This window comes from Drosophila hydei, unplaced genomic scaffold, assembly GCF_003285905.1.
Source record: "Drosophila hydei strain 15085-1641.00,03,60 unplaced genomic scaffold, DhydRS2 tig00000060-arrow-pilon, whole genome shotgun sequence".
In the NCBI taxonomy this organism is placed as follows: domain Eukaryota; kingdom Metazoa; phylum Arthropoda; class Insecta; order Diptera; family Drosophilidae; genus Drosophila; species Drosophila hydei.
The window spans coordinates 10312140-10330639 of NW_022045656.1; the positions used below are offsets into that span (position 1 = coordinate 10312140).

At 36.9% G+C, this 18500-nt stretch overlaps 2 protein-coding genes across 4 annotated transcripts in view; one reads left to right on the plus strand and one right to left on the minus strand.

Moving 5' to 3' along the window:
* Positions 1 to 14643, minus strand: part of LOC111597123 (neuropeptide CCHamide-1 receptor) — a 28974-nt gene extending 14331 nt beyond the window's left edge. For all 3 annotated transcript variants that reach the window (XM_023311683.2, XM_023311682.2, XM_023311685.2), the window contains exon 1: positions 13949 to 14643. The gene's annotated coding sequence lies outside the window, so the exon portion shown is untranslated. The remainder of the gene's footprint in view (positions 1 to 13948) is intronic.
* A 377-nt stretch (positions 14644 to 15020) lies between these two features.
* Positions 15021 to 18483, plus strand: LOC111597087 (eukaryotic translation initiation factor 3 subunit C). Its single transcript, XM_023311622.2, has 3 exons — positions 15021 to 15120; positions 15368 to 15487; positions 15554 to 18483. Exons 2-3 carry the CDS (start codon positions 15395 to 15397, stop codon positions 18200 to 18202), a joined length of 2742 nt encoding a protein of 913 aa, XP_023167390.1. The 5' UTR covers positions 15021 to 15120; positions 15368 to 15394; the 3' UTR covers positions 18203 to 18483.
* The last annotated feature ends 17 nt before the right edge of the window (positions 18484 to 18500 follow it).

Genomic DNA, 18500 nt, shown 5'->3' on the forward strand with positions numbered 1-18500 from the left:
CATACTTGAAGAAGATCTGATAACTAAAAATAATGTAATTGCTTTAGTCTTAGCTGCATCTGGTTAGGGTATACACCCAGTCGAGCACTAATTGTCCTTTGACGCAATCAGCAGCAATTTGTATAATATCAACATTTAAAATCAAAGCCCGAGTTGCTTTGGCTTCAATGAGTTGAGGCCCAAAGGCACAAGAAATTAAAGCCTTCACGTCTTTTGTCAGTCGATGAAGAGTGAAATTCGGGCGACCTTTACCAAAAAGGGGCTGCAGCTGGAATGAGATTTGGGCAAATGGCAAATCTACTTGAAATATAAAGTCGTTTACATAATTGTAAATGTAAATAATGTGCGATAGGCCAAAGGCCAAGCCAAGACGCTTTAATAGTGGCCAGAAGCGTGCCATGATTTGGGGCTGATTAAATGTTGGCTTTAGAGGAGCGCAGCTGCAGCAATTCGTGCAGCGTTTCTAATGTTTTGCTACAAGTTTCGCTGAAGCCTTTGATAAAGTTGTGTGCGCCGAGCGAAATGTCAGCTTTTGTCGCATTGTTTGCTTCGCTCGTAATTAATTTGTTAATACAATGGCCAAGCAGCCTCAAGGCTGTCTACACAACAACACACACCTAAGCACACACACACATGCATATATATTTTAGTATAATTTTGTTTGTGCTTCACTTAGCTAATTGAATTTTAGAAACTGCACAGGAAATTTCATATCAAATTCCATTGCATAACTCAAGCTTTATGATTTAATTTCTATCATAATTTTGTACAATAATTTTTGTGCTCGACATTTGTCGCTGCTCGGCTAGCAGCCATTAGGGCCAACAAACAAACCTGTTAGCCTATATCAATAAACAGCTTAAATCGCTCCACGCCAGGCCACAAAAAGCTTCTGTAGTTTATGGCACTGCCAACGTTCGCTTATCTGGCGGCCATCTGGATGCCACATATTTATGAACTCCCAGCGACAGTGCTGCCTTTTTTAGCTACACCTACACACACACACACTCACACACCCACGCTGCTATCAACACATGCTTACATGAGCGAGTAGATTTGATAAATCAATGCAATTTATCAACGCCTCACTTAAAAACTGTCGCATTTTCAGTTGGGGCACAAAAAAATAAAACGCGCCACGTTTATCTTACCGCAAACAGTTCGATGTGTGGCTGCGGGCTCGGGCTGCCTCGTTTGTATGTGCAAGAGTGAAAGCAAATGCGAATCTTATCTATCAGCCATGGGGGCTTAATTTTTTGTCTTTGCCATGATTTTCTATTCATTTCAGTTTATTCCTCTTAGTCGGCCATGCCAATTCTGTTATCTAATTGGTAAATCCTAAGGGTACATAGACCAAAAACTTTCACTCTAAATATGCATGCCCAAGAGCTGAATTGAACTGGTGCTATTTTATATTTCGCAGCTATATAAGCTTATATATATATGTAGGTATATATATACTTCTGTTAGATAGTTAAACTATGAAATGTTAGCTTTAAACATGTTCGTGTTTTGCATATTGCACTCAATGCTGATGCTGAAATCTGTTTCATGAGACGAGTAAATCATGTTTTTATACCCTGAAAAGGGCTGAAAATGGAGCATATTGGGTTTGTGTTAAAACATGTAACAGATGAAAGCATTGACATTGATGAAAGACATGACAGAAGGGTATTGGCATTAGGTATATAAAAACTGTTGAGATTGATGAGCTGCCGTGTCGAGCTAGTCATATGCAGCTGCAAAATCCACAAACCTCAAATTTCAAATACTTTAATAAATTTAATAAATTAAATAATAATAAATTTATCATTCAAAGAAAGATTAAAGATATCATAATTTTTATTATTATTATTATTATTTTTATTATTATTATTTTTATTTTTATTTTTATTATTAATAATATTATTATTTTAATCTTATTTTTATTATTAATATTATTATTATTATTATTATTATTTTTATTATTATTATTATTTTTATTTTTATTATTAATATTATTATTATTATTATTTTTATTATTATTATTATTATTATTATTATTATTACTACTATTTTTATTATTATTATTATTATTATTATTTTTTATTATTAATATTAATATTATTATTATTATTGTTATTATTATTATTATTATTATTATTATTATTATTATTTTTATTATTATTATAATTATTATTTTTTTTTTATTATTATTACTATTATTAATTTTATTATTATTATTATTATTAATTATTTCTTTTATTATTATTATTATTGTCTTGTTTCATGAATCTACTTCTGCATTAAATTCCAGCTTACATAAGACTCTTATATTATACAGCTCTTTTATTTATTCTACATAGAACAACTGCTATGTCAGCAACGTAATATCCACAAAATGTATAAAAACATCAACCTGTCGAAAGGTAAATTGTTTTTTTTTTTTGCACGCCAAGGAAAACAGACAAAGAAAAGTATCAAAAATATTTGGTCATAAATAACGCGAGTCAACGTTTTACAGTCGTTATCCTCATTGTATGCGTATGTGTGTGTATGAGAGGGTGTGCGAGAGTGTGAGTGTATATGCGTGTGAGGACACCATGCAATAAGCGCGACTGTTGCAGAGCAACTTCCGGGTTTGTTATTTTATGCACGCTCACTAAGTGCAGGGAGAGTATATTAGCTGTGCATCTATTGAAGCAAAAGACTTGAAATATGACATATATTTATATTGATTGATTGATTGATTGATTGATTGATTGAGTGTATATCATATTAAATAATATATATTTAGTTTTACAGCTATAGCTTACAAATCTTGAATTACACTTTGATCACTTTCTAGATTAACCAAATCTAATTTAGATGACTCGCTTTTGTTGGCTTAACACATAGAAAAGACTTCTATAGCCCATAGCTTAACAGCACAGTCACAAATATTTGCAGATAAGTCCCAGTTAAGCCCATGCTCAGCTAGATTTGATGCTGATGCTGATGCTGATTCTGCTTCATCTCTTAGAACGCAGCTCAGTTAAAAGCAATCAAATTCGTAATAAATTGAGCTGCTGCTGTCACTTGAGCGAGTATTTCGCAGTCAGGTTGGCAGCTGGCTTTAAAGCCCTCATTTGCTGCGCTTCGGTTTTGCCTTTGTTTAGGCGCAGACAAAGATTTGTTGCCGAACATTTGTTGTGCCGAACGTAATTGAAATTGTCGGACAGCGAGCGTTCGGTAAATTACATAAAGTTGCTGCCAATGAAAAATCAAATCAAATGTTATTCCGAGCAATAAACATAAATAAATCACGAGCAAAGATGAAACTCGACGTATTCATTTTTTATATCGCATATTAACATTTTTATAGGGCACAGACACGAGTATAAACGGATATTTTACATTTTTAGATCTCATAAAAAGTAGAAGGAAACAAGTGTGCGCGCGCTGGGCGAGACTGAACGACTAGCAGATACCCTGTCGCCTGAGCATAGGTGGCACCTATATATAGCTTGCTACGTTGCTTGAAGAGTGGGACTCAATGAGATCTGAAGCGTAAGGATTTGGCAATCAAATTTGTATAGGTAGCAAAGCTTTTAGACTCTACGATTTGTAATTTTTGGCAGAATGAAAAAGCTATTCGAAATAAAAAAAAAAATATGTAATATAGAAAATACATGAAATATTTCAAGATGAAGATGAGAAGACCTTTAAAACTAGATATATATAGAGAGAGACGGCTATATGTATGTAAATGCAATATCATATAAAAAGTATCTTCAGCTTTAGTCATCCTTAAAATTCATCTTGAAATGAATAGCAAGACAAGCCAAGTTAAGTCAAGTCGATCGATTTTTATGGAAACTAAGGAAATGTGAAGTCTCTTTTATATAAAGTATATAGATCTATGTCTTATACATATCAGCGAAGGACATGGAGGGACAGCATTAGCTCGTCGTTATGTTTAAGAATAATATAGATACAGACAGATAAATATATAGATATATACCCACACCATCTGCTGCCTGTGACATACGCTTAGAGCAAACTAATATACCCAGTATTTCTAGTTTCAATGAGTTCAGGCAAAAAATAAACATACTTTAGTTGAGCATAGCCTCCCAGTGGGCTCTTTATATATTTTAAAACCTGTCCTATATCTAGACTAGTAGTTACCCTCTCTAATAACCTATACAGGGTACATGCTAGTCTGAGAATGAGAGTAGTATCAGAGCTTAATATTTAGTTTTTTTGTAACATAATTCTAATTATTAAATAATATTTTCTGTTTTTTTTTTATGACAAATATTTTTATTGTCTTGATTTCATGCTTATTAGAATAATAAAAAATACTTTTAATTATTATTTTATTATTATAAAAACCTAAGCAAATTAATTTTAATGAAAATATATATAAAAATCTTCAAATATTTATTAAATAATATTCAATCATCATTAAGCATTCATGTTTTCATATAAAATTTAGAGAAAGTTCTTATTTATTTCTTATTCATTTCTTTTTTCATTTTATTCATTTATTTCATTTCTTCTTTCTTTAAATGTTAATTTAATAGTTTAAGTATTCCAATTCAATTCCCACTCTGCCTTAAGGAATGTTAAGCAAAAAATAAACAAATTCAACTCTCTACTTAATTTCAATAAATAATTCCATTTAGGCATTCAGTTGGAATTTTATTTTACTGTAGGCAACATTTTCGTGCTTAATCTGCTTTGTATGCCGCGCACTGAAGTAATTTATGATTTTTAAAATATTTGCGCAGAAATGCGAAGAGCAGAAGTGTGAGGCATGGCCATTATCTATATAATTTATATAATCGCTGAAACATTCATTTTCATTGCCCGAAAGTATGCTTTAAGATTGTCAAAATTGCGAACTGCGGAACTGCGGAAATTGAGTGTCCAAGAAAATTGCGTTGGCATTTAGTTGGCCATTGCCGCCAGCTGGCCGAGGGTAAATGGAAACCGATGTCATTTCGTTAAGCGATTTAGCCGCACGAAAAGTGCGTGGGCGTCGGCGTGTGGCCAACTAGACGCAGCTCAATCAAAAGACGCTAGAAAATTTAGATAAAGTTTGGCAATGCTAATATGGCCCTGGGCTAGAAATCGAATTGAAGCAAAGCTGCACCAGAAGTTCTACCTGAAACAATTAACAAGTCTTAACTTAGCCGAAAAACTTTGTCGTCAACTGAAATGAAAGCAGCATTCGTGACTTGTGCTTTATATACCCTGTAAACCTTGACGAGGGAAGGGCAATTTGACCTTTTTCAGCAGGGTTCTGGCCTGCAGCTGCTGCGCTCAATTAAATTGAGGTCTGCGCTTGCATTTTATTTGCTTTAATGAATTTAGCACCAATTGCTGAGAATCTCAACCGCAAACTCTAATTGTGCACTAAAACGAGTCACTTGAGTAAACTTCCCTCGTATTTTTTTGTGGCTAGAGCTTTATAAATTGCGCAGCGCGTGGACGTGTCCCGGCGCATGTAAATGAAGATTCCGGCAGTTGATTTACGCAGTTGAGTAATGGTGCTCCAGCATTAAGCCAGGTCAACAATGGCACCTCAAACAGATATGTGAGCAAATCTTGAACAATGCCCGATAACGATTTGTGATTGATGAAGTTGCGTTCAGTATTGAAGCTGAGCAGCTAAGGCTCTGTCACACATACATGACATACATGGATGACTCTGTGAAATAACCAATCGATAAACAGTTATGTGACCTGCATATGACAGACAGCACCCGCTGCGCGAATACCCTCTAGACAACCTCTTTTGGGCGACTTAAGTTGCCTTTAAACGCTGTGCCGTTGCCTTTTTCTATAATTTTTTGTTTTTGGCTTGAACTCATTAATTCAAGCCGCTTGCTGCTGTAGCAATTTGCATAATTCTAGCAGCTGTCTCGAAACACTTCAATTTCCTGGCTGCATTTTGTGGACATCTCTTTGATGAGGCCACAAAGGAGCTGTTGCCCGCCAGCCCGCGCTTCATCAAGCTCAACAGTTTCAATTGCCACACATAAATTGTGTGTGTGTGTGTGCGTGTGTGTGTGAGTGAGTGCCTCTGCTGCCGCCTGTCCAGCAGATGTACTTATATACTTATATACATATATCATTTTCATTTTGTAATTTGTCCCACATTGCTCTCTATCCTGCGGCCAGCTCCGAGTCCATCTGTGCACAATGGCCTCCAGTTAATTGGTTGGGTGTCGGCAATGCCGTTGCTTGTATTAAATTACATGACAGCTCACATGTAGCTGCTGCTGTTGCTGTTGCTGTTGCTGCTCCCTTCAGCCAGGCTCATTAAATGTGTTAACACCAGCAACGCAGCCATTGGACTATCGCTTATGAAAAATGCCCACAGATTCAATTTGCTCGACGCAAACTACATTTCCCACTCTTGACTCTTGACTTTAGCTTTTCACAGTGAACAACAGTTTTTGGCTAACCGCCATGCACATGGCTTTAATTACGTTGAGCTAAGTCAGTTCATTTACGATATTCACTTTTCTACATACGATATTCACTTTTTTGACAGCATAATCTACATTTGATGATCTGATAATTAGTCATTTCTCTAGAAGAGTGGAGCATTTGGCAGCTGACAACATACAACTTCGATTTTGGAAAGTGCTCGACAATAGATACCCTGTAATCTTTACATTTCTAGCTGATCTGATTTCAAGTCTTTGCTAGTTGTTGTACCCTAACACTTTATGAGACTAGAGTTTGCTCGTATATGATACATACACACACACACACATACATTCACTCACACACACTCATACCTGTCCAGATGGACTCCACTGTCGATTTACCGTAAGTAGATAAGATAAGAACAGTTTATGGCACTCGGAAGTTAGACTTGGGCCATTTAGAGCCATAATTATAATTGGGTAAAGAGAATTTCCAAGCATTCAGGAGACATGAAACAAATGAAAAATGGATTTTTGTCCACTCTATTACTATAGCTGCGCCCCTGAGCCTTATTATCCAATAGTTATAATGCAACACTTAATTTGTAGCCAACTCCAGGAGACTGACACTAGAATCGAGAGAACAGCTACTATCAATTTGGCAAACTGTTGTGCCGGCACTGAAATGGAATTAGACATCTAAAGATAAATTAATTTCAGCTAAGAGCAGCCACGGCCAAGCAGAGTTGGCCCCACCCGCAGGCCGCTGCCATTTCATTAATTCTGGGCGCGTGCGCTTATCAAAACTGACTTGACGAAAGTATTAAAAACGTCTGCTTCAGTTAGTTAATTAATGAGAATGTCGACATAATTCTGGCATGCGTCAAACATATTCCAGTGAAGGAGGCTACAGCGACAGGGAGAGAGAGCTAGAGACGAACGCGCGTGCCAACTGCAATTTTGTAAATTTTGCAAAAAGCCAAACAATCCTTTAAATTAAATTTGGCGCCGCTGTGCATTTGTAATGCTGCGGCTTCACGTTTCGCACAATCACATCTAATAACACTAATTGCATTTTGCTTCCCATTTGCCACTGCAGCAAAGCCAAAAACCGTAGCATACTTATGGGCGCCAAGCAACAGCTCCGTGTTCACATGAACTAGTTCACATATTCGCTGAAATCCTGCACGCCTTTTATAAGTTGTTGAATTTTAATTGTTTTCCCAGTAGAATATAATCCTTGTAGCTGGATAATACTTGGCCGATTTGCCACGTCTCTATAGACAGACAAAGTCAAGTCAGGGGAAATCATGTTGAAGCCAGCTATAATTATTTTTGTTGTCTATCTATTGTAGTGCTTAACAGTCACACAGTTGTCTAATTATAGCGCCATATTCATTCATATTCATAAATAATAATAGTGCTTCAGTCGGCAGTGCCCAACTAGGTGATACCCGGAACTCTGAACTCTGCGCCTAGCTGCTATTTGGTTCTGTTATACATAACTAATAACACATACACGCACTCACACACACACACTCATATATACACCCACACACATAAGCACACACTTCACTTACTGCGCAGTTTGAGCTGCACCTTGAGCTTAACTATGAAAACAAATTGCTGAATAGCCTTGGCTCTAGCTGTAGTTTCTTAATCAAACTTGCAGTGCGTAATAATGGCTTACAAATTTGAAGGCTTTCAGGATACAATTATATCTGTGACTTATCTACTTTTAACTGATGATATGTCTAGAGTCTATTTCAACTTTCTAAGCTTACGTTTCAAAAGCGAAAGTAAGTCCCGAAGCGCTTTTAATTTACGATATATATAAATATAATAATATATATAAAAAATATATATAATATATATAAAAAATATATATAATATATATAAAAAATATATATAATATATATAAAAAATATATATAATATATATAAAAAATATATATAATATATATAAATAATATATATAATATATATAAATAATATATATAATATATATAAAATTTCTCGCTAGCTCTTCCAGTTGTCACATCTGCCTCTGCCTTTAACTCACAAACAGTTTAGCTGAGTCTTAGTCTGTGTTGAGGTTCTTCAATAACTTAAAAGTATCAAATGAAGTTTTAATCACCTTAAAACTGCTGCTTTGATAGCATTGATGTAATTTCGTCGACTCAAACTAAGCTGCCGCAGTATTTTATAAGAACTTTACTTTAAAATGTCGGTATTTAAACAAAGTTCGAATTCTATTATCTAAAATCTGTAACTGAATTTGAGTTGAGCTCAAAAGGCACAGAAACAATAGAACAAATACAAATGGCCGATGGAGCAGTCAATCCGAAGACTCCCCCAATGCAGTTGAGATGAGGACAAAAGCCACTTTCATAGTTCAGCAGTATTTTGTATTTTGTGGTGATTGGCTTTGTGTGCGGGTGCCCCGCCTTGGCCCGCAAATGTATTCCGGCATCGACGGCTCCATCACATTTAGCAGTTAGGCGATAAACAAAGCCAAAATATAAAGTCAAGCAAATGTCAGACTGCAGCTCCAAAGTGTTGATTGGCGGGCGGAGAGTAACGCAAGGAGGGAGAGAGAGAGAGAGAGTGAGATAGTGCGGCAGCGTTGTGAGTCGAGAGCAAACAAAACGCTTGGGCCATTCGCTTGACATGGCTCTGTTTAATATTAAGCATACGACGCGTGTGCACAAAGCCTTAAATACTACAACAAAGCCGCATGGAAACTCGCAAACAAACAAAAAAAACACAAAACTTGATGAAAGGAAAGGAAGACAAAGCCTTCAAAATATATATAGCTAATACCCTGTAAATAGTATTTATTAAACTTTTCCACTAATACTTGAAATTTATATAGAAACGTAAAATTCAGCAAGGCAAAGACTGATGTAGGTTAGTAGTTGGAAGACTAAGTAATACCCTGTAAAAAATATCAAATTGTCTGCACTAACAAAGAGAGAAGCCAAAGGAAGAGAAACAAAAAGTAATATATATATATATATATATATATATATACAAATATGCAACTATATATATATATATACAAATATGCAACTAAGTAATACCCTGCAAACAGCATCATATGCGTAAGTAATGTCCTAACTACGTTTAAATTATTTTAACTAGTTCATTAAAATGAACCGCTAAATTTATGGTGATTCGTGATTCACCAGTCGCTCATGAACATTGTTTTAGGCTTAGTAGTTCAGCTGCTCATGAACGACTTGGTAGATTGAGTAGCTTAGTTGTTCATGAACGACAAGTTCTAGTGAGCCATTAAGCTCGAGCATAAGTAATTGAACCACTGCATAGCTAACGAATAAAATGTTCATTAGTACACTAAAAAAGAACTAGAACTAGTTCCTACTCTCTCTCTCTCTGTACAATCAATACAAAAATTAAATTAAGAATTTCCAGATGCCTTAAATTATATATATATATATATATATATATATATATATATATATATAATTTAAGGCATCTGGAAATTCTTAATTATATATATATAAATCTACCCTACTACACACCTCCACTGCTTACAGGGTATAATAAGCGCCACTCAACACGCTTGATTTGCGCTTCGTGCCAGAAATACTTGTCGAAAAGTTTTGCCGATGCGTCGTGCCGCTTGCTTTTCACTTCAAAAATTCCGTTTTGACTCCAACTTTGTTGCTTTTAATAGCACCTTGGAGTCAGGCAATTGGTGTCTGTATTTAATTAGTCGAACTTCGGCACATTGAGAAAGTTTCGCCAACAACTTTCTCCGACTAATCACATAGTAAGTCTCTTTAAGTTTGACTTTTGCTCTTTGATATCCAATTAACTTTGTAAAGGTGTGCTTCAAAAGGAAGCTGAGGATTAAATTAGTTTAGGTTTGATTGAAATACATGGCTGTATATACCCACTTTAGCATATTTATAGGGCATTTCGCATACTCGTCTACGAACAAAAATCAGTTTCATTCCATATTTATATCTGGTAAATGCAAATGTTGACTTATTTCTAGATTAGTCTCTCAATCCCTCACTCTCTACTCTCGCTTTCTACTCTCCCTATTTCTATCTCTCTTTTTATGTATTTATGTTTTCCTTTTATTTGTATCCTTCCCTTTATCATGCCATTTTTACTCTCTTAGAAAGAAAGAAAGAAAAAGATGCAGAGACAGGCTGAGAGAAATAAAGAAAGAGTTATTTCTCTCAGCCTGTCCCTCCATCTTTTTCTTCTCTATTTCTCTCTCATCTCTTCCTCTCTTTCACCCCCGTTTTCTACAGCCTCTCTCGCTTTTTTTCTATATTTCTCTCTCTTTATTGAATCTCTTCGTTCGCACCTAGTCTCTCTTTCTCTATATCTTTCTCTCTCCATCTTCCTTTCTCCATACCTTTCTCTTTTTATCTTCTCATCTCCGTCTTTATTTACTCTTTGACATTTGCTCTCTGTCTCTCTCTCCCTCTCTCTATCTCTCCTTCTCTCTCTTTCTATCCCAATCCCTCTCTCTTTCTCTCTGTTGATCCCAGCTCACTCCTAATTAGGTGCAATTGCTTGATGCTAAACTTTTAGCAGCTACTGTGCTGCTGTGGCTTACATCAGAGTCCCAGTCACATGCAGCGGATAAAAAAAACAAACCTAACGAATGTGCATTATAAAAATTAATGGGTCATAGAAATTAAATGACAGCAATTCGTTAGCATTAGCTGCGAAATTAGCACAGTAGCCCAGGCGAGCTGCTGATAGCTAAGAGTCTCCGACTGTCCGTCTGTCCGTCTGTCCATCCGTCCGTCCGCCTGTCTGTCTCCAATTACAATGAGAATAGAATATGAAGGAAGCTCACATGTAATTCACAACATATTGACATCGATATCAACAGCGTCCGGGTGCGTGGGTGGGTTAATGAGCCAACAAAGTTTGGCCATAATGTAGTCAGGGCACAAACTTGAAATGAACCAATCAAAGCAACGAAACCCGAAAACATTTCATTACCACCCAATTAATCAAGTAATCAGCCGGCTAATCTTAACTTGAACAACTTTCAGCTTGTTTACATGCGTAAAAAATAAAATACATAAAAAAAGAATAATGATGATTAAATTGAATTGCAAATGGAATTTCTCACTAAAAGACATCGACTGTGCTGAAACTTTTGACTGCTATTGATTAAAGGCGATCGTATAGAAGACTTCTATTAGAATTGATAACTTCTTATTTAATATGATTTTCAAACAGCTCTATATAATAATTACAAACTGATCCATAGCATGAAAAATATTATACATTCCCATAGAAAAATAAAGAAAGAATTTAAAAATGAAGATCGTAATAGATCTATATAGATATTATCGTCTATACCCGAAACTTCATCAGAAGTAACTTGGAACTAAATTAGTTATTAATGAGTACAGAACTCGTAGACTGTCTATGTTTTAGTAGAACTTATAAATAATCTTTGTCTAGTTTTTAAAGTGTGCGAAATATGCTCGATTAACTCAAATTTGCTATCGATTTCAGGGCAAAGCTAATCAGTTATCGATCATTTTAAAATAAACTTGAACAACGCATGCTATAATCAGTATATACAACTTGAAGTAGCCAACTCTTGGGGTTATAGACATATAAAAAAATATATATTTATTTTATATATTTCTATATATTTTATATATTTGCATATCATGCCAAAACATCATTAACCAATGTTAAGTAAATTTAAATTGGTAAAGATAACAAAGATTAAGTCAATTAAATATTATTAAAATATATCTTCAGTTCCAAAGATATAAACAACTTTTTTGTGTAACAGAAAAATGATAATATAATAATATTGAGATTATATCTCAAATATACCCAAAGCAATACACAGTCAGTACAGGGTATCTAACGAACTGCACTATTGACTTGACTTTGAAATACTTTTCTATAAATTTCTTTTTTGATCTTGTGCCAGGGCGAATGAGGAAGAGATGTGCCCAAGAATCATCTATCTATGGCAACGTCTAATCGAGATAGACAATAGACAATATATAGATCGAGATGAGATGAGATGAGATGAGATGAGATGATTCAGGTGAGCGATTTTTACGATTTAGCTACATTGTTTATTTTTACTGGACGCTATATGTTTAGCGCTGTCGCGTCGGCAAATTATAAACAACATTCTCGACACGGATTTATACATTCAGATGGGCTTGTAGCATTTAGCATGCACATGGATCCACAATTAGGCAGACGCCATAAACAGTTCCATTAACTGGGCTGTCCTAGCACTTGGGGTTTACGCTAATAGTTGCTTCTTCTTTACTTTTGGCCCAAACACGTTTCGGCGCCGCAATTCAATTGCTTCGGCAGCCAAAGGCTAAACAAATGGCAGCTGCAACTGCTGTTGCACTTTACCAAGTGCCCAGGGTCAAGTGCCGCATGCCAAGTGAATGTGAATGGCCGAAGTTCAAGTGCAGGGCCAACAGCACAAGCCGAAGGAACCTTAGATCCTTCGAGCTTTTGCCTTAAATCTTAAAGTTCACAAGTTTTCGAACACCTCTTCCTAAGGCTGCACGATAAACAGAGCGCATTGAAAATGGGCAAACAGAGTCGAATGGTTTTTTCGGTTGGTTTCTGTGCTCTACTCATAAATCATTATAGTCGCCCACGACGGGGACTGTGGTCTTCATACTTGGACCTCGGCTGCGCTTCTGAGACTTTTCACTTGAATATTTAAAAATTTATTAAGCTTAAAGTTGGCATAACAAAAACTAAAAGCGCAAAACTTTGCGTTGCATTTCAATACTCTTTAATGAATTGAATACATTAATTTAACTTACTTTATTTTATTAGTTGTTCATTTGTCTTACTATTTATTTGCATCATTTATTATACATCTTTTTAAATTATAATAAAAATATATTTTTCAAAATTATTATATCAAATCAATCTCTATTGTTAAGAAAGAAAAAAGAAACAAATTATTTATTAATTTGATATAAATATAAATAATAAGATATAAATATTTTTTTAAAAAAGGACAATTTTTTATATGCAATTTAACGTATTATAAAAAGCACAAATATAAAACCCGAAATAGTGAAAATTTGATTTAGATATACATATAAGTAAATATAGATTATTTTGCAAATATATTTGAAAGTCTAAAAAGCAAAAATATTCAGCATTCTATACAGAAATGTTCGACTAAAAAATGGTTTAAAAAATAATAATATATATTTAGTTATTATATATATTATTATTATTATTTTTTCTTAAACCATTCATTTAACAAAAATATTAAAGTTAAAAAACTGTATTTTAATAGCAAACATATCATAAAATCACAATGAAAGCTAATATCTCAAAAATAATAACAAAAAAGGAAATTTTAGAAAATGGAAATTATAAAAAAGAAAATCTCTGTTTTTGATTAAACTCTTTGCAGGCCCAAATATCAAATATCGACAATATCAGTGATAATACTTTACAGTTATATGCATAGTGCAAAAATGGTTTTCTCTACGAAAAGTAAATCAATCATATTAGATTATTCCATACCTTACATTAAAATGTCTATCAATTTTTGCGCATCTGTTGGCTGTCAGTTGTCGGAAAATGCCGAAGTATCGCGTATAATTAGCGGTTTTTACTTGTCATTTAATGAATTTCGCTGGAGCACTTTGAGCGACACAGATAAACACACAGATGTGCATCAATTTTCAATTGTTATTTATTGTGCTTACATTTACGTTTGGTTTCTTAGTGTTTCCTTTGGTTTTTGTTGATTTCGGATATTGATACACACACGTGTCTGCAATTTGTCGAATTCAAACGGAACGGAAAATACGCTAAAGGCATATGCCTAATTTTTGTTGTTTAAATTTAGACTTTTTATCACTTCTACTTTTCGCACAGACAACAAAGCCGGAAGCTGACTTCAACGCTTAAATTTCCCGCTATGTGAAAGATTGTCGCTTCCGCCGATTGGCAGCTGCTGAACTATCCACGGCAAGCGAACGCAGACGACTTGTTGGCGCGCTCAAACTCGTCGACATTTTGACTGTGGCTGTGGCGGTCGCTGTGGCCGACAATAAGCATTCGGCACACAATTAAACCAAAGATTGTCAGCGGGCAGCGTTGCGGCGGACAAACGTTTGTGTTACTGCCAAATGCCGGCTGTTGAAAGCGCCTGCGCAAGTATTTGTTATATATTTGAACTAACAATTTATATTAAATGCACAAAACCATATTGTTTTCTTAGCTTATTTGCATTTTCATTAGTTTTTCTTAAGTTTTATTTGTAAACATTTTAATTTGCAAACGGGTAAACTTAAAATGGCACTGTTATGCTCACATGGTACTTCTACATTTAAATTAAAAAAGGGCGGGCTGTTCGCACCATAAATTATTAGTAAATAATAAATAAGGTTTAATTTAAATTTATTGCAAATTTAATATTTAAATTTTTCTAAACGATCATCTATTAGCTCTAAACAATTTTTTATATTTATTTTATTCAAAAATTATATATATTTTTATATAGCTTATTATTTATCAGAAAGATTTATAAATAATGTTAAGTCGAATGGTAAAAAATAACAGTGTTGACAAATATGAAAATCATCGTTAAAAACATCGATTTATACGTATCACATATCGATAACAGCAAACTTGTATTAGTCCTCTTTTCTTTGATGTCTTGTGAATGACATCGTTTTGCTGTAATAATTGTAAGTTTTTACGAAATACTGTGTCTATTGATTCATTAAAGAAGTTGAGGATTATAAAGCCCATGGATTGGCATGTTTTGCCATTGGCGTTTACATCAATAACTTTGTAATTGTGTGCAAAAAGTGTATGTCAATGTTTGGCAAACGCCATGTTGGCCGCTCAAACATAACCTCAACCGCTCTGTGACACCCCAGTCAAAGGCAGTTAAAAATTGTAATCGTATTGTATTTGTCGTTTTTGTTGCAGAACACGGCATAAGCAGAATTAAACACCATGTCACGATTCTTTGCCAACGGCTCCGACTCGGAATCCGAATCCAGCGAAGAGGAAGTTCAAGCATCCAACTTCAATAAAGCAACCAATTTTGTAAGTACAAAATATCAAATAATTTAATACTGAATCATTTTATGAAATATACATTTCCTGCTTCAGCAATTTAGCGATGACGAAGAAGAAGTAAAGCGTGTCGTACGCTCCACCAAGGAAAAGCGCTATGAGAACTTAACAGGCATTATTAAAACGATACGCAACCATAAGAAGATTAAAGATATTCCCAATACGCTGAGCAGCTTTGAGGATTTAACACGAGCCTACACGAAGGCGCTGCCTGTCATCTCTAAAGAGGAAAATGGCATTACGCCCCGCTTCTATATTCGCTGTCTTGCCGAGCTCGAAGATTTCATCAATGAGGTGTGGGAGGATCGGGAAGGACGCAAGAATCTCTCGAAAAACAATTCAAAGTCGTTGGGCACATTGCGCCAAAAGGTACGCAAGTATATAAAAGATTTTGAAGAGGATCTGGCACGTTTCCGCGAAGCACCCGATCAAGAAAGTGACGTTGAGGAGGGCGATGGTGAAGCGCACGATAGCGATGCCGATCGTGCAGGCGCTGACAGCGATGATGGCGTTTGCATTGGAGTTGGTAAACTTGCTGAGTTGCCGAAGGCAGCTAAATCGGTGGCAGCTAAAGTTATTGCTGATGATGATGATTCGGACGATTCGATTGATTGGGACTCGGATACCGAGTCGGAAACTGAATCGTCAGAGGATGAGAATCTATACCAGAACATGCGTGAGCGTTTCCTTAAGCGCACCACTGAAAAGGAGGACAAGGATGATGACAAACGCAAGGATAAGCGTAAGGAGCAGAAGCACAAGGTGCGCAAGCGTGCCGACGACGACGAGGATGGCGAATGGGAGACTGTCGTCAAGGGCAATGTCGTTGAGAAGCCTAAGATGTTTGAAAAAGATGCTGAAATCGACATTCCTCTAGTGCTTGCAAAATTGGTTGAAATAATGTCGGCACGCGGTAAGAAGCGCACCGATCGCCGTTTACAAATTGATTTGCTATTTGAGTTGCGGGACATCTCGGAGCAACATGCTCTGGGAACGCCAATTAGTGTAAAGATTCATTTTAACATCATTTCGGCTATTTTCGACTACAATCAAAAGATATCCGAGCCCATGAAGCTAGAGCACTGGGCCCTGCTACTCGAAGTGATGCAGAGCATGTTGAAACTGCTGCTCGCCAACCCGGACATCAACATGAACGAGAATGTGGCCGAGGAGCATGAGGAATATGGAGCAGCGCCATACTATATACGCGGTTGTCCCCTAGCAGCTGTTGAACGTCTGGATGATGAGTTCACCAAACTACTGAAGGAGTGCGATCCACACTCCAATGACTACGTTTCCCGGCTCAAGGATGAGATCAATGTTGTGAAGACCATTGAGCTGGTAGTTCAATACTTTGAGCGTTGCGGCAGCAACAACGAACGTTGTCGCATCTATCTACGCAAGATTGAGCATCTCTATTACAAGTTTGATCCGGAAGTGCTCAAACGCAAACGTGGCGAGCTACCAGCTGCAGGCACCGCACCGTCATCGGTTGAAGTGATGGACAAACTATGTAAGTTCATTTACGCCAAGGACGACACAGATCGCATTAGGACGCGTGCGATATTGGCGCACATCTATCATCATGCTATGCACGACAACTGGTTCCAGGCGCGCGATTTGGTTTTGATGTCACATTTGCAGGACAACATTGATGCTGCGGATCCGTCGACGCGCATCTTATACAATCGCATGATGGCCAATCTGGGCTTGTGCGCATTCCGCCAGGAGAATATCAAGGATGCGCATCATTGTCTGGTCGATCTAATGGTTACCGGCAAGCCAAAAGAACTGCTCGCCCAAGGACTGTTGCCTCAGCGTCAGCACGAACGTTCAGCTGAGCAGGAAAAGATCGAGAAACAGCGTCAGATGCCATTCCACATGCACATCAATCTTGAGCTTCTCGAGTGCGTCTATCTGGTTTCGGCCATGCTCCTTGAGATTCCTTACATAGCCGCTCACGAGTTTGATGCACGCCGCCGTATGATCAGCAAAACGTTTTACCAACAGCTACGCTCCTCGGAACGCCAGTCCCTAGTGGGTCCGCCGGAATCGATGCGCGAGCACGTCGTTGCTGCCGCTAAGGCCATGCGCTGTGGCAACTGGCAGGCCTGTGCCAACTTCATTGTGAACAAGAAGATGAACACTAAGGTATGGGATCTGTTCTACGAATCAGAGCGTGTGCGCGAAATGCTTGTCAAGTTCATCAAGGAGGAATCGCTGCGTACTTATCTGTTTACGTACTCCAATGTATACACCTCAATTAGCATACCATCGCTGGCGCAAATGTATGAATTGCCGCTGCCGAAGGTGCATTCGATCATCAGCAAGATGATTATCAACGAGGAGCTGATGGCCAGCCTGGACGATCCCAGCGAGACGGTGGTCATGCATCGTTCGGAGCCATCGCGCCTGCAGGCTCTGGCCATGCAGTTCGTTGACAAGGTTACCAATCTGGTCGATGTTAACGAGAAGGTGTTCGACATGAAGCAGGGGAACTTCTTCCAGCGCGGCAACATGGGTAATCGTGATCGTGGCTACAATCGTAACCAGAACAACCAGGGCGGCAATTGGGGCGGGCAGCGTCGCGACAATCGCAATCAACGCAACCGCAACCAGCGTGGACACCACAAGCAACAGCAGCAGCAGCAGCAACAACAAGTGCAGACCATCGAAGAGGAGTAGACACACACAAAGTAGAAGCCTTTAAACAAATCCATGGATAATATACTGATACTAGAGAAATGGATCTGTGGAATCGGAACAGCTGCTGAGTGTATTGACTGTGGTCAGACCTCCGATTCAGTTGAAACGCTGAATCGGAGGTCTACGTATACCTTAGCATCAAACCAATTCATTGTATCCATTTTATCCTTATCAATTATGCTGTACTGTGAATTTGTTATAACGCTCATTATGCTTAAAAACTAATTGATAAATGCATTTTGTATGAAGTAAAATCTAAAGTGCGCAAGTCTTTGAT

What these genes read in the sequence shown, in the direction of transcription:
- LOC111597087 (XM_023311622.2), top strand. Translation starts at nt 15,395, where the DNA reads ATGTCACGATTCTTTGCCAACGGCTCCGACTCGGAATCCGAATCCAGC. An exon ending in TCAATAAAGCAACCAATTTT is followed by an intron (nt 15,488 to 15,553) that starts GTAAGTACAAAA and finishes TTCCTGCTTCAG; the next exon opens with CAATTTAGCGATGACGAAGA.